This window comes from Rhodofomes roseus, assembly GCF_022264815.1.
Source record: "Rhodofomes roseus strain CIRM-BRFM 1785 chromosome Unknown C8Q71scaffold_23, whole genome shotgun sequence".
NCBI classification, from domain to species: Eukaryota; Fungi; Basidiomycota; class Agaricomycetes; order Polyporales; family Fomitopsidaceae; genus Rhodofomes; species Rhodofomes roseus.
In genome coordinates this window covers 219,069-233,986 of record NW_025952979.1, presented here as the reverse complement: position 1 = coordinate 233,986, position 14,918 = coordinate 219,069, and the positions used below count along the sequence as shown (strand labels likewise).

General features: G+C 54.7%; 4 protein-coding genes across 4 annotated transcripts; 3 read left to right on the top strand and 1 right to left on the bottom strand.

Annotated features, from left to right (window-relative positions):
* Nucleotides 1-94: 94 nt before the first annotated feature.
* On the bottom strand, nucleotides 95-1,397 carry C8Q71DRAFT_850515 (small GTPase). Its single transcript, XM_047926730.1, has 5 exons — nucleotides 987-1,397; nucleotides 803-909; nucleotides 533-741; nucleotides 378-461; nucleotides 95-309 (listed from the first exon to the last, which is right to left on the bottom strand). The coding sequence occupies exons 1-5, from the start codon at nucleotides 1,082-1,084 to the stop codon at nucleotides 136-138; spliced, it is 672 nt and encodes a 223-aa protein (XP_047775051.1). The 5' UTR covers nucleotides 1,085-1,397; the 3' UTR covers nucleotides 95-135.
* Nucleotides 1,398-1,819: 422 nt separating this feature from the next.
* On the top strand, nucleotides 1,820-3,121 carry C8Q71DRAFT_276907 (uncharacterized protein). The gene is made up of 3 exons (XM_047917464.1): nucleotides 1,820-2,026; nucleotides 2,089-2,973; nucleotides 3,036-3,121. Exons 1-2 carry the CDS (start codon nucleotides 1,905-1,907, stop codon nucleotides 2,957-2,959), a joined length of 993 nt encoding a protein of 330 aa, XP_047775050.1. The 5' UTR covers nucleotides 1,820-1,904; the 3' UTR covers nucleotides 2,960-2,973; nucleotides 3,036-3,121.
* Nucleotides 3,122-5,703: 2,582 nt separating this feature from the next.
* Nucleotides 5,704-7,151, top strand: C8Q71DRAFT_276747 (uncharacterized protein). Its single transcript, XM_047917463.1, has 4 exons — nucleotides 5,704-5,791; nucleotides 5,853-6,484; nucleotides 6,542-6,723; nucleotides 6,783-7,151. The coding sequence occupies exons 2-4, from the start codon at nucleotides 5,863-5,865 to the stop codon at nucleotides 7,005-7,007; spliced, it is 1,029 nt and encodes a 342-aa protein (XP_047775049.1). The 5' UTR covers nucleotides 5,704-5,791; nucleotides 5,853-5,862; the 3' UTR covers nucleotides 7,008-7,151.
* Nucleotides 7,152-13,918: 6,767 nt separating this feature from the next.
* C8Q71DRAFT_276497 (uncharacterized protein) lies at nucleotides 13,919-14,918 on the top strand. Its single transcript, XM_047917461.1, has 3 exons — nucleotides 13,919-14,331; nucleotides 14,380-14,552; nucleotides 14,617-14,918. Exons 1-3 carry the CDS (start codon nucleotides 13,999-14,001, stop codon nucleotides 14,711-14,713), a joined length of 603 nt encoding a protein of 200 aa, XP_047775048.1. The 5' UTR covers nucleotides 13,919-13,998; the 3' UTR covers nucleotides 14,714-14,918.

The following is a 14,918-nucleotide window of genomic DNA, read 5'->3' as shown; positions in this document are numbered from 1 at the left end:
CGTGCACCTCCGTTCCTTCCTTCCAATTCCAGTTCCAAGATTCACATCTAGTGCAAGTCCGTCTGACACCCACATCCAGCATCTCGCGCCCCACCCCAAGCACCCCGCATCCCGCACCCGAGCCCCGCGCGCCCGTCATACGTCGACGTACATGAGTACGGGCTCGCCGACGCCGTCGATCTCGGGGATGACGCACTTGAGGTCGAACGCCTTGGCGAGCACGATCTTGAAGATCTTCTGCACGTTGATCGACGCGGACGTCGAGCAGAAGATGAGCGACGCGTGCATCGCTTTTGCGAAGCGTTTTGCCTGGGCACGCGTGCGGGTGTCAGCCAGGCAGTACAGCGGAACGATGGCGCGGTGGGACAGGCACGCACCTGCTTTGTAATCTCCTCTTGCTCGTCTCTTGGAAAGGTGGAAAACGTGTCGAATTTCGTGCCGATTAGAAAGGGTATTGCTGTCTGGTGATGTATAAATGGGGCGTTCAAATCCGCCATGCGTTCGGCACAAAAGCTGCGCTACGCGCACTGACCTTGTTGAATCCCCGCGCTTGTCGATACCACTCCTTCACTGAGTTGAGCGTGGACTTCCGCGACAGGTCGAACATGAATAATATTGCGACGGCGTCGTTGCAGACGAGCGGGAGCATGTTGACGAACTCGCGCTGCCCGCCGAGATCCCAGAGCGAAAACGTGATGGACGTCCGCCGGACGGTGATCGTCTTCTCCATGAAATTCACGCCTGCCAAAGCCAGGAGCGATCGCACGCGCGCACACGGAAACGGGGAGCGGGAAGAGCGCACCTAGCGTCTGGATGTAGTCCTCGTCAAAGTGCCCCTCGACGTACTTCACCATCAGACTCGTCTTCCCGATCTGCGAGTCCCCCAGCATGCCGACCTTGATCACCACGCTGCGGGGGAGGGCAACCGTGAGTCGACCGCGCAACGCGGGGCGCGCCAGCGGCGCAGCACGCGGCGCACGACGCACCTGTTCTGTTCGTTGCCAATCTCGCCGTTTGGCCGCACGCCGAGCGAGCTGGGGCCGGCGGCGGGGGTGGGCGAGGAGGACGACGCTGAGGCAGACATGGCCTGGTGTGTATCTCGATCTCGCGGGCGGGATCGCGGTGGGTGCAGGCGGGCTGAGGCTCGTGCTAGATCGCAGATGCAGACGTAGGCGGCAGGCCGGGCGAGGGCGGAATTAGGAGGGCGAAGGAAGAGAGAAGGATAAGAGAAATACGGAACGAAGTAGAAGGAAAGGAGGGACCGTGCGGGGCGCGCTGGCGGGCGATGGGGAGGATCAAGTACAGACGGCTCACTCGGCGAGCAGAGTGAGGCCGGATACACGACGGACGCCGACCAAGCTGAGCAGTACGACGGCGAGAAGAGACAGATGCCAACCATCCGCCCACGCGCGACCAGGCGCCCGCCTCGCCCTCTCACTCCGACCATCAACTCCGAGGTCAGTCACTCTGCACTCAACCATCGCACAACAAGTACACGACAACCTCTTTGTCTTGCATGTGCGACTGCAAGTCCGGCAACATGACAAAAGGTCTTTATACTTCGGTCGCTGGAGGCGTGGTGGACCGTCCACTAGCGTCGTGATCGGACATGGTGGAATCACAAAACTCTACACGACGTACGGATTTTCATCCAATCGCGGTACTTCAAGTTGTCGGTATTCACAGACGCACCATCGGACTTACATGCGTCCACCAGGAGTGCACGTCTGTTGAATGGACAGGCAAATCGCGGCACGAGCACGCTTCCTCTACGCTGCTATTCATAGATCGGTTCGTACAGCGAATGAGCAGGAGAAACTACGTTACCCTTTCAACCATGCGCACGGGATATTCGTGTGTTGAATCAACGTCGACATAGTTGCGGTTCAGCGCCCAGCGTGTCAATGTTCAGTGCAACGGTGCCACTCGCAGATAACACTTGGTGGACTGACCCACCATTGGCACATAAATATGTATGCGTATGGAAACAGCTCGGCAGACCGTGCCCCAAGCCCTACCCATGCCAGTAAGTCCCGCAGTAAATCGCAATGCTGTGCTACATCGTCCTCACTGCCACTTCGTCGGCAGGCGCGTAGGAATGCGATGTATAGTGCCCATTGAGATCGTAGAAGAAATCATTGACCACAACCGCTACGATCCCCCTACCCTCTTGGCTTGCGCCCTTGTCTGCCGTGATTGGGCACCCCGAAGTCAATGCCATCTTCAGCGGAAGCCGACCTTGACCATCCGCAGTGCCGCACAATTGAACCTCATTGGAAGCCTCTTGGTCTCCAAGCGCTCGAGGGGCCTCTACGCGAAAGTACGGCTGCTCCGCATCATAGACGATCCGTCTACCCCTTTCTTCCACTCGCTGCCGCTGTGCCTGCCTGGCCAGCACCTGCCCGAGGTGGCGGCGGTGCTCCTCGAGGGCGTGGACTGGACGACATTCCGCCCGCACGTCAGCTTCTTTACCTGGCTCTCACGGTTTTCCTCTGTAACATCGCTCTGCATCCACGGCTGCGCCTTGCGCCCCGTTGCGCACACCCTCCGCATGGCGCGAGGCCTTCCAAAGCTGAAGCAAACACTTGTCCCCCTCTCCGACCGCATGCGGGACTACGCGCCTGTCGACACTGTCGTTGCCCTCGACAATGTGCTCATCGGAACCGACGCCGACGCCGAGTTGCGCGAGCTGCACATGAGGGCCCATCCAGATCTAGAGCACCAGCACCGGAGTCTGGAAGCAGGTATGTCGGACGAAGGTCACTGTCTCCGATCGATGAACGAAGCCGTCTTCGTTGCACAGCGTTGCAGAAGATACCGCATATCCAGCGCGCGAACACGCTTCCGTCCCCTCCTGCCGCCCCGAGCGACACGCTCAGGCGCGCATACAGCGATCTCGTTCCACAGACGGGGCGCACGGAACGGTCGGCCGAGCGTACGATTCTATACAAGCAGCTGAGCGAAGAGCCCGAGGTCAGTACGCACGTAGCGACACCAGAAGCTGTTCATAATAGTCCTCTTGAATGCACTCGCAGGATATGTCGCATCAGCGATCGGAAGCGAGCCCGCCGCCGGAAAGCACAGAACAGCTGCGGCAGACGTCAAGGAGTCAAGCGCACAAGCCGCTCGGGGACACTTCTGGTCTGCAGTCTCCGATGCGGGCGAAGCAGCGTTTGTCGCAGTCCGCTCGTGGCATCATGGGCCGTTCTCACACCGCTCAATGGGAGGAGCAAATCACACGTCAGAGACACACGTAGCAATCAATCCCGCGATGCGAATGGCCAGAAGAGACTGGAAAGAAATCACTCGTTTCACAACCGGCGTTCGCGGTGCGCCGTATGACACGAACGTGTATGCCGCCATACCTCTCTACCACCGATATCTAGACCATACTGGACATACTCACGCCTTGAAATCCGTCGCTTGTTGTTATGAGATTCTCGGACGTCGATTATTGTTATGTTATGTTCTGCCGGAGGTGTACGATAGTGGCATTCAAATTGTAGACGTACAGGGAAAGACTCGCTGGATTGATCTCATGACTGGAGGTTGTTACAGCACCTGATTGTGTTTTAGAAGTGTTTTTTGGAGCCACGCAGAGCATCGTGCATCTTCAATCGCTGGTATCTAGATCTGAGTCCATACAATACAAATCCTCCACGTAGATCTTGACGTGGGTGGACTTTACAACTTCGCGCAGTCCGGTAACTCCGTGCAGCGTATCAACAGACGTTTGGTTCAATTACAGTAGTATAGTACGTCGGTTGCCGATGATGAGTCCGGCATCATCCAATAGTAGAGTGGACCAGCGGAGGCTTAGTAAGCAGTACTGAGGAAGAGGAGGAGGAGGACCTCAGGAGGACGAGGAGGTAAGTACTGAAGTACTGACACTTTATAAACCGATGCTAACTTGAAGTAAAAAAGTAATAAGTAAGTACATGCGAGGGTCGGGCCGGGCCGGAGTCAAGTCACTGCTCGTGGCAAATTCGCGCCTCCTCAGCTCACCGTCATGACTGCCATGATCTGGCCATGATGAACGATTTGAACACTGAATCACGGTCTGCTTGACTCCTCCAGTGCACGGTGCACTACTCAGGTGTCGCGGGTAGTTGACACGTGTACACTGCGGCTGAATGGAAACCTCTCCTCCTCCTCCTCCTCCTCCTCCTCCTCCTCCTCCTCCTCCTCCTCCTCCTCCTCCTCCTCGCTCTAGATTTTGGGCAAGAAGAGCTAGCATTTCTAAAGCCTCAGGCCTCATGTCGTAGCGGTATACTCGGCGCGCAAGTACTTCATCGAGAATGCGACCGTGACTCAGACACGCGACCGGCGCATCGTATTCACGGTATGTACTGTAACTTATTACTTGGCAATCGCGCGCCCTACACTCGGCCCTCTAGTATAGACTCGCCTTTACACCGTACATCGATGCTATTCGAACGGCTCAAGCGTTTCTTCACTAGAGCATGACGTTGACGTAGCCGCCGGAGGGATGAAAGGCACTAGTGTTGGGAAACGGTGAGTCCCGCTTCAAATCTCGCTATGCCATGGAGCCAAATTCTGCCTTTACCAATGACTAGCTCAAATGCTCCCACTCGCGAGCAGTCTTTCCGCGAGCATGACGCCAGCATATCCGAGCTGCCAAACTTAGGTTCACGGGTACGTTGTGCACCCGCATTTCATATCGACACAGTATGTAGCACTGTGTTCCTCTTGAAATTCTCGAAGAGCGTGACGGGCTTGACCATCCCACCGCACCATTTGTCAATGACATTTCGGGCCTTGGTTCAGTCGGTGTGCGGGCCTTCAGCCGTCGGCGTGTCTTCACTGCAGACGTCGCCGGCTTTATGTGAAACATTACCCGCTGCGGGTACTTTCGTTGGGCCCTTTTCAAACCAGAATACCTCACGCGAATCCCGATCACAACTAACATGAGGTTGCAGCATGGGAATGGACGCTCATTTCCTACGGAAGCTCTTTGCCCTCATTACGCTCAAGTTATTCCACCGCAGCCATACGTTGCTGGGAATGCGTAATCTCTGCTACGTTGGGAACGGATCGAAAGATAGCTACTCACTATGAGTGTGCGGTCGAGGGCCAAGGACAGCAAGGTGGACGCAGAAGGGTCTTTATCCGTGCATGAGCCTTGCGATTCGTCGATAGACGGCTTCCCCTACATGCGCTATGCTCCTCGATCTGCCCCCTTGGACCGCGCCCTGCTCGCGTATGATGTCCCGTGACTAGCTTAGCCGACCTACCGTGCCTACAGTCAGTGGTGTGTACTGTGTAGTCCTACTAGTTGTTGAAGACCGCGTGACTGACTCTGATTCAAGACTTGTTCTCGGATAGGGATCCCACAATACTGTAGGCTCCCGCAATATGATCATGGTGGATCTATAGAATGCCTTACGCACCGCACATCACGCGAGAGTAGAGCAATAGGGCCGACGTTCCCAGGTGGTCACAGTCCTCATGGTGGTATTGCGCGCTGATGGCTTCCCAGTTAGAACAGTGGTCCACCTTAATGCTGTATCGGCGCCATGAGTTATCATTATGGATGCTGCCCGACATCAGGTGCACTGAACGCTTGATCAATCCGAACAACATGGCGCAACAACTGGGTCGCCGTGAGGAGAGACGGCAATGTGGTGGACAAGACTTCCACCTACCCTCAAGCCATTCGATGTAGTAGCACCGGCGGTGGATATGTCAGAGCCATATATGAGCGAGTGCAACCATTGCCGACCATTGCACACCGTACTTCGCAAAGAACAACAGTCAATCAAGCATCTCGGTCAGTGCGCGCGAAGCGGATTTTCTTATGTTGTGTCGTCGCTTACTGATTCTCTTCCTAGATGCGCAGGAATGCCATGTTACCTTCCCATCGAGGTAGCCGAGAACATTATCGACTTCCACAAGTTCGACCCTCCGACGCTCCTGGTTTGTGCTCTCGTTTGCCGCAAATGGGCTCCCCGAAGCCGGTACCATCTGCAACAAAAATCCACGCTGACGATCCGCAGTGCCGCAGAGCTCAAACTGATCGGGCAGCTCCTGACTTTCAGGCGTTCGCGCGGCCTCTTCGCCAAAGTACGACTGTTGCGTATCGTCGACGACCCTTCCGGCACCTTCGTCCACAGACTATCGACATGTCTGCCCGGACAGTTCCTCCCCGAGGTTGCGACAGTGATCCTGGAAGGTGTCGATGGCGCGACGTTCCGCCCGCACGGGGACTTCTTCATCTGGCTGTCGCAGTTGTCGTTTGTGACAGCCCTCTGCCTTCACCGCTGCATTCTCCGCCCCGTCGCCCATGCCCTTCGGATCGCACGCAATCTTCCGAAGCTGCGGCGCTTACTTGGGAAACACCGCAACCTCGACGCAGTCGGCGAGTCTGTCGTGCCCTTAGACAACGTGCTCGTCGGCACGGAGTCGGACCCCAAGCTCCACGAGGAAGCGCATCAGGACATGCACCACTCGAGTCTGGAGACAGGTAACGGCTAGTATTCATAGGCGTCGACGAGGCATTATTGACATCGCGCACCTTCAGTGTTACTAGTACAGTCATACAGGAAGTCCCATATTCGGCGCGCAAATACACTGTCGACACCGTCTCTGCCTGGCAGAGTTGCGACTCCGAGACGCGCTCTCAGTGAAGGTGGTGGGATGCCGAGCCCGAGTAGGCGGGATGAACGTCTGACAGAGCGCATGTACTGGTGCGAGGACCCCGAAGTAAGTACGAATACGTCGCTACGTAATGATATTGTTACTGATCTCCCTCGTCCAGGAAGAATCACATCCAATACTACAGCCATCTCTCCCACCAGATGATGGAGATCGACAGAGCCAGACACAAGTCAACGGCAACGTACGCATTCCGGTTGCGCAGGGACGCACTGTACATCACGCTATCACGCAAGCAGAGTCACATCTTGAAGGCCTGTATATGGACCAGGGAAAGCGACACTTGCGGAAGGATAACACAGGAGGGCGGATGCCATCGTTCAGCGGAGTGAACGAGACCTGTTCAATGGGAGTCCCCCGTTGCTACTGCGGATGTACACAGACCGACGTAAGTTTGATGCGTTCGGATTTATTAACGGCGACACCCGCTGCTCTTCAAATTGCCCACTGCTGTCATATATCGCCTCAACACTACGTCTTGAGTTTATACGTATCCCTACTATTTGCTGGCCGTGTGCTGGACATAAGGTACTTCCTGTACTTGCGACGTGCGCTGTATGCGAACGAGTCTATGTGCATGCCACAGAGGGGCGAGCTTGGACAAGCTTGCACCATGGTATTAGATACGTGACGGCCATTTGTTAGTCAGCAATCCATGTAACTTTCCGAGACTTCCCACTCGCGATGCTGCACTGTGATTTGACTGTGATGTATGGTTCCTCGATTACAAGAAAGCGGTCAACTTTACTCGCGGAAGAACTTCATTTGACCGATTCATTTCCGTGTCGAGTGGCAATAACACCTCGACACCCTGCAACACGTGTGGTTTCGTGGGAATACGTGTAGTGGTTTGGCCTGTTGTATACTCTTTATATCCTGGTCGCGCATTGTTACACAGCGACAGTCGACCAGTTGCTACCGAAACCCACGCATAGGCCTGTAGGTGGACGGGAGACAGCCTGAGGTGCGGCAATACTCTCGCTACAATTATCAAAGCTCGTATCAACGTTAACTGCGCGCCCATTCCGGACTCATCCGGACAGCATCCAAATTTCATACGCAGGCGGGCTGCCAGTGCCAGTACAGCGACTACTTACTTATGCTGGTGGATTAGAGGCTTGAACGACACCGGCACCGAATTGCAAATCTTACGCGCGCCATGTTCCAAGCGACTGGCTTTCCGCGTGGACTTGCAATAACTGGAGAATAGACGATACACAAAGCTTGGGTTTACAATGTTCCATTGCTCGTGGAGGCTGCCACTGGGGGAGCGGATGGAGGAGGAGGCCCAGAGCTTTCCATTTGACCGCAGTACTGGTGTACACGTGTAGTAACCACTCCATGACACCCGGCCTCAAGCTGCCAGTGGCTCAGGCTCCTCTAAGTACTACTTTAAGCATACTCTTTTCTCTATTTCAACATACTACATCGGTCTCACGCCTGGCCATAAGCCGGCAGTATAATGGCCATAACGCGTAACTTACAGTAGTACGCTATCTTCGCACAACGCGTCCAAATCGCGTGATCGTGACCCGTCGGCGCTTAGGTTGGAGACTTCAAGCATCATGCCAGTCCTGAGACTGTCACTCACTGGCTACCATGGTCGTCGACGTCCCACTAGACTCCTGCCATAGACTGAGTGACTATGCTGTACGATCCTAACGGTTTGCTGCCCAAAGTACAGTACAGGCATCCCAAGTGCCCATCACAAGTTGTACACCCGTTCCGGTTTCGTAACTTCCCGGAAGCACTCTGGCCGGCCGCAGGCATGCGCAGCGCTCATTTTGTGCACGGTGAACTTGTATGTCCATGCCAATCATGAGCGTTGAGTGCAGCTTGCGACAGTCTTGTTCTCTCCGTAAGTCCATCCATGTACCGCGACACTCTGGCATTGGCATCGCCCATGAACACTGGACCCACCACTTCGTCGTAGGCGCCCCAGAACCGTCCTACAGAGTGGAAAACAACACTGCCTGGGTGTCCAGAGAGATTCCAGCTTCTATCATCTAAGAGACAAAAGACTGGTTTCGAGGCGCACTCGTCGTGAGTTACAGCCCTAGCCGTTGAATGTCATACGAGACCTTAGTGAGTAAGTATATTCAGTAGCAGACAACACAGCAGAAATGTCTCACTGACGCGTAGTAGATGCCAGAGGCCAGCGTTGCCTTCATACCGGAGTTGGCCGACGGCATTATCAACTATCTCTGGGACGACCCTCCGACATTATCGAAGTGCGCTTTGACTTGTAGGGCGTGGTCCGTCATGATCTCGCCTCGACTTGAAAGACGCACTGAGCTGAAAATACACGACCTCTCCGAGCTCACGCGCGTGTCGCACCTTCTGTGTAGGAGGCGGTCGAGGGCGCTCTACGCTCTTGTAGAGAAGCTTATCATCGTTGATCACAAGTTGAAGCCTTTCGCACGTGTATTTCCTTTCCATCTCCCAGGACGCTCCTTGCCCCGCCTCTCGACGATTGAGCTGCACAATGTCGACTGGACGCGCTGCGCCATCCATCACAGGATCTACGCTTGCTTGTCGTCGTTCAACAAAGTAACCGTCATCCGTATCCTCAACTCGCGGTTCTCCTGGATTGCAGACGTACTCCGCATCGTTCACGCTCTACCACAATTGAGCGCCGTCATTGTCTCCGACGCGCACCGAGCCCCACTAGACACCTTCCACCGGAGCAAGCATGATCCAACAGAAATTGCCGCAAGTTCATTCATGGCACGGAACAAGGGATGTGCTTGCTCCGGTAGCGCAGGCGACGTGGAAGTGGACTGCAGTGTTCTGCCAGCGGGGTCTGTCGAGGGTGAGTGACTCCGTCAGTAGATTCTCCTTCAAACTCACAATGGGTATTTCGAGACAGCTCTCACCTTCGCAGCGCCTCGCGCGGTGGCTCATGTATGCGTCGCTCCATTAGATGGCACCTTGCAGCACCACTGGCAGACGCCGACAAAGCATCCAGGCGTCGTGGACAAAATGATAAATCCATTCCGCAACCTCAGGCCGTCCGTGCTCTCGAGAATTGAAACACAGCACTACCGGCCACGTTTGCCTCTTCGTATCCCCTCAACTAGGCCTGACAAAGGTGTTCGTCGTTGTATCCAAAACATGACGTGGCCCCAGGACTACTGTGACGGCGTGCTCGGCGTCCAGCCAGTGCTCTGGACATGCGCAAGCATGGCCCTCGGCGCATGGATCAATTGTTTCAAGGATCTTGTCGCGAACACGCGCTCCTCACGCAATTTCGGGCGTTCAGCCTCTCGCATGGCTTTTGGGGCGGGGGACCTATCAAGTCCTGACTAAGGACAGTCTGAGACAGCTATGGGTTCTTCCCTCGTGATCACTCGTATGAGAGGCTAGTGCTTCGCACGAGAGTTTGTCAAACTCTTTTCGCTGCGTGACATGGGTGGACGTACAGCGCCAGCTGGCACTCAATTATAGGTTCTTTTATCCTACATTAATTACGGACGAACGTCCGACATAAGTGAGCCTACTTACCTGTCCTCCGAAGTCACCTAAAAGCGCGCCGTCCACACGTCCGATGATAATATCCATGCACATTCGCTATCAGTGGGGCTCACATGCCAGATGCCCCCTACCCCAAGACTGGAAGGTGTCGGACTCGGAGTTGCCGTGGGCCAAACCTTACGCAAGCGCTCGGAGACACTGGTACTACTTATCATTGGAGAAGATCATGTTGGTGGACACATTGTGACAGTCCGAGACCTCCATTATTACCATTTTGAGAGTTGTAGGGGCTGGATGGAAGACTTCAGTCGATTCCTAAGGGACCTACAAGCACCTACATCGGTCGTTCCGGTCTGACGCCGCGTTCGACTGTGCCGCCATGATGAGTTCGCTTTCATTGTAGCCTATTTGGAATAGGGAGTATGTGGCTCGATCAGCGTGGCTGTCATATATGGTCTGCCAGCAGACCACTCGAAGCGCGCGTCGGTGTCCTTTGACTTCGGTACTGGCATTCACTATCCTTTCCTCCGACTGAGGTAACTGCCAGATGATTCGGGCGTCCTTGACAATATCAGTGATGTGTCGATACCCTACTAACTAGGACCAAGTCAGTTGAGCACAGGCTGAGAAGTCTGGAGATGAATACACCGGGCCCTCACGACCCCTGTATCGACATGACGCCGCACCTTCCATAGGATCCACCAGAGTTCCACCGACGATTTCCATACTGGGACCGCTGATCTGCCATTGATACCGACCATATTTCCATGCCTGCATGAGAATTCAGAAGGTGGGTGACACGGTGGTTCACGGAACCACCGGCATTCAGCACTAGCAGACCTCGATAATGGGTGGGCGCGCGGCCGGCCACCACATCAGTCCGATATAGGTGCTTCCTGACGAGTACACTGGCCTCGCTGGTACTCTGACCGATGTACGTGGGTGAGTAGCTCCTCTCTATGATGAGCCGGTAGGCACTTACGCAGTTCGTTGATACGTCATTTGCTTCAGCAAGTGCATGTCCCCCAGAGCTCACAGACCGTATCATCGATTTTCAATGGGATGACCCGCTGTCGCTGCTAAACTGCGCGTTGACTTGCAAGACTTGGCGGCCCGCTAGCGAATACCACCTGGGGCGCTTTCTGAATATCCCCAGTATGTCGACGCTTCGGCATGTGGCCCATCCCGCGACACAAGACAGTACGTCCTCCGAATCTGGAGCCTATCGCACAGAAAGGCTAGCCCGCGTGGAGACTTTGTGCGTACACGAAGACAAGAAGCATCCGTTCCTTCACATTCTTCCATTCTGCTTCTACGCTCATTGCGTACCTAGCTTGAAGACGATCAAGGTCTACGACATCGATTCGCTCACTCATGGGGCCAGGCCGCATCGCCAGTTCTTTCGCATGCTGCTGTCTTTCAGGACAGTCAGCACACTCGAATTCACGAGGTGTAAGTTTCAGCACTTCGAGGAACTCCTCTCTGTGGTGCGCAGCTTCCCGCGGTTCAGCGAAGCGAACACGCTGCTGTGAAATCCTAGATGTTGGCCGCAGGGCGCAGAACAGGATGTCAGAGCGGGGGCCACATTCAAATTCAGGTCCTCGTCTGACTCACCGCGTAACGGGACTATGCAACTCGTGATAGTCTCTAGCCTGAATCATGGTAGCGGCTGCGATCAGGTCCACCAGCCACGCAGGCTTGTCAAGCAGATGAAGGTGGGCCCAAGTAAGGGCTGGGACAGTCCTCCGCGACAATGTGCCAGCTGCGCGCACAGACAAGGTTATGCAGCCTGTCGCCCACCGGTTTCCTGCATTCGAGTGTCCATCGAAGTCGATATTCGCGCCACGTGCAGGGTGGCAACGTATTCTTATCGTACGTTGCAGTGTAGTTGTTGACGTCCGGTCTTTTGATAGTAATACATCAGTACCACGACGACGTAATCACTGTTAAGACTTACGAAGTAGGTTTTTACCAAGCCGTCCTTACGTGCACGAGAATGCGTCTCCAATCGCCATACTGCACGCTTGCTACGAATACAACTTCAAATTGTTACCGCATACTTGCACTTATTTGCTTCAAGTTGTAAGCAATGCGCATTCAGCTGTAATAGCGGACCTAGACATTGAGCGCTGAGCACATCCGGCCACCTCGGTGGACCTTCTCGTATACGCGGCTACCGGTCCGCTCGGACCATATACACAATCCCCTGCGTGCGAATTTTAGTTTCATTCATCAGAACCTTGTTCTCCAACCCTCGCCTACCTTGGTTCGCGCCGGTGACGACATGCTACTTCCATGTCAATGGACCCATAGGGACACATTGAAATGTATCCGCGGCGACTCGCTCATTTTGGGGAACTTTGTCCAGTGCTCCGGACCAAATTGGCCAGGCGTGTGTGACTGCCACATTGCACTTCCGGGTATGAGTCCACCAAAGCGTGCTTGTATCTGAGTGTCGAGGCTATGGTGGAAACGGTGACACACTCGATTGGTATCGGTCCGACTGATCAGCGCTGAAACTAATCGTCAAGACGGGGGATGAACTGACCGTTAACTACGCGCTTGTGTGGCCATGTCCTGAACGTCTTGTGTCCTCTCATGCGTATCGCTGTTGCGGCTCGCATGGGAGTGTTCCAAAGCTTGTATCCAGGTCCGGTTCCCCCACTTCGCTCCCTGCGTTCTCTTCTTGAGACACCTAGCTACTCGAGTTGGCAGTAATTGCCCGTGGGTGGAGTTTACAATATCAAACATACCGGCCGCTGTTCTCCCACCGTGGACACCATGACCCGAACCTGTGGTGCACATGGTTATAAGACGGGACGCACTGTATCAATGTCTCGATAACACACGCACCGTCGCTGCGCTTTGGACTTAGTCAAACCTGTTGGCTAACCGTCATAATCTAGTCCGATGACAGATACCAGTCAACGGTTTGTGCATCAGGTAGCCAGCCTAGTAGAAGGCCCTTCCCTAGCTGGGGAATGGTCGGGCGTATAGGTGCACTGCAAATATATGAAAATCAGCACAACCGTTCTTTCAGGTCCTTGCATTCTGCATCTACGCACTATTCATACACAATTTGACGACGGTCATCACAGACGATCTTGACTGGCTGAAACACCGTGTCCAGCCACACTTCCAATTCTCCCGACTGTTGTCACCGTTCAGTAGCGTCAAAACAGTGGCGCGGGAGTTCAGGGAGTGTTGGTTCCGGCGCTTCAACGAACTCCTCTGTATCGTGCGCAGCTTCCCTCGCTCAAACTAGCAAACACCATCCTGCCGACATACTACAATTCACACATTGGCCATGCGATGCAGAAGAACAAAGGACTGACTTTTGCATTCGAATCTAAGCCATAGACAGCGCGCCGCGGCAACGGGACCACACAGATCACAATCACTGGGCTCTCGAACACAGATCTTCACGTCTCTCGTACGTCTGGAAAGCGACTGGCCTGGAGCATTGGAAACTTAGCGGCCTCGCCGACCCGATATGTCCATTCCATTCGGAGACTTACCATTTCAGCTTCACCGATGAAGTCCGACCTCCATACAAGTGTACCGGTATGGTGTGGCAGTATGCACACTTACTTCAGTCTGGTCCTAAGTTAGTCTCCCCCAGGCAGATTCTGAATACGATCTTGAGGGGAGGAGGGCGGTCGTATATGAGCTGGCAGTACTTGGCAGCGATTCAAGACAGAGTCATTGTCTGTCACGGTGAGTCCGTGACAGGTGGCGACCACGCTCGCGTGACCGCACGCGTCGACGTGTCACCGCGCGACCTCTTCGGAGTCCTCTTGCCTGTCTACGCGAGATATCACAGCAAGTCATTCCGTACCGGGTGGAGCGATGCCTCCTAAACGCAAGTCTACCGACGGGGCCGCGGGGTCATCTAAGAAGGCACGTAGCGCAGTCGACCACGCGCCTGCGGCAGCACTCGCGTCTGCTGTGCTAGCTGGTCGGGACACATACCCAATTCCGGAGGACGATGCGGACGTGCGGGCACTGCTAGTTCAACTGTCCCAGTACGCGAAATATCTCGAAGGACAGGTGGACGCGGGTACAAACGCGAGTGGGAGCGGCGGTGTCGTGAGCGTGAGACAGAAGACACAGGAAGAGTTAGAGGACGCCGCAGAGAAGGTCCGGAAGGCCGCACAGAGTGGTATCAAGAAGCAGATGAAGGTGGGTCTACAAGGTTTTGCGTCGCGCTTTTCTCATATATCCTCGCAGTGGAGGCCGTCTTGCAAGTCCAACTCTGCGAAGTGGACGTATGACGGAATTTGTCCTGACCCAGCCGTCTTCGGGGTGCTTATGGGTCTAGACGGCCCACCGAAGTTCAAGCAGAAGAAGTTCACCAAGGACGAGTTCCAGGACCTCATCGGCCGGTGCGAAGGCAGTGCGATGTTGGTGTTCTAGTTTAGTCCATCCCTTCGTATGCAAAACTGATTATTTCATCGCGCGTATCAGGTACAATACGCTCTACATCACTGGCGACCATGTCAACGTTCGCTGGTCTGATACGGGCGAGTTCAAGTTCAGTGGCACGTACGGCATCTCGTATTGAATGCACAAGGGACGAGGCTCGACTTGGGATCGAGTGTCATGGCGGAGAAACGCCTACCATAATGCTCTATCATATCCTATCGTCAATGAACATACAGTGTAATAAGCTAGACCTTACCGTACGCACGTATATGGTGTACTACTATTCGGCTTATCATATGTGCAGCACACTTACACGGAGACCTGGACTGGTTGATCTCAACTAC

Bases quoted from the DNA above. Each gene is read 5' to 3' on its own strand.
- C8Q71DRAFT_276907 (XM_047917464.1), top strand. From the start codon at position 1,905: ATGTTCAGTGCAACGGTGCCACTCGCAGATAACACTTGGTGGACTGAC. The intron at 2,027-2,088 runs GTAAGTCCCGCA...CTTCGTCGGCAG, and splicing joins CCCAAGCCCTACCCATGCCA to GCGCGTAGGAATGCGATGTA.
- C8Q71DRAFT_850515 (XM_047926730.1), bottom strand. From the start codon at position 1,084: ATGTCTGCCTCAGCGTCGTCCTCCTCGCCCACCCCCGCCGCCGGCCCC. The intron at 910-986 runs GTGCGTCGTGCG...CCTCCCCCGCAG, and splicing joins ATTGGCAACGAACAGAACAG to CGTGGTGATCAAGGTCGGCA. The intron at 742-802 runs GTGCGCTCTTCC...TGGCTTTGGCAG, and splicing joins GGACTACATCCAGACGCTAG to GCGTGAATTTCATGGAGAAG.
- C8Q71DRAFT_276497 (XM_047917461.1), top strand. From the start codon at position 13,999: ATGCCTCCTAAACGCAAGTCTACCGACGGGGCCGCGGGGTCATCTAAG. The intron at 14,332-14,379 runs GTGGGTCTACAA...ATATCCTCGCAG, and splicing joins GTATCAAGAAGCAGATGAAG to TGGAGGCCGTCTTGCAAGTC. The intron at 14,553-14,616 runs GTTGGTGTTCTA...CGCGCGTATCAG, and splicing joins CGGTGCGAAGGCAGTGCGAT to GTACAATACGCTCTACATCA.
- C8Q71DRAFT_276747 (XM_047917463.1), top strand. From the start codon at position 5,863: ATGCCATGTTACCTTCCCATCGAGGTAGCCGAGAACATTATCGACTTC. The intron at 6,485-6,541 runs GTAACGGCTAGT...GCGCACCTTCAG, and splicing joins CCACTCGAGTCTGGAGACAG to TGTTACTAGTACAGTCATAC. The intron at 6,724-6,782 runs GTAAGTACGAAT...TCGTCCAGGAAG, and splicing joins ACTGGTGCGAGGACCCCGAA to AATCACATCCAATACTACAG.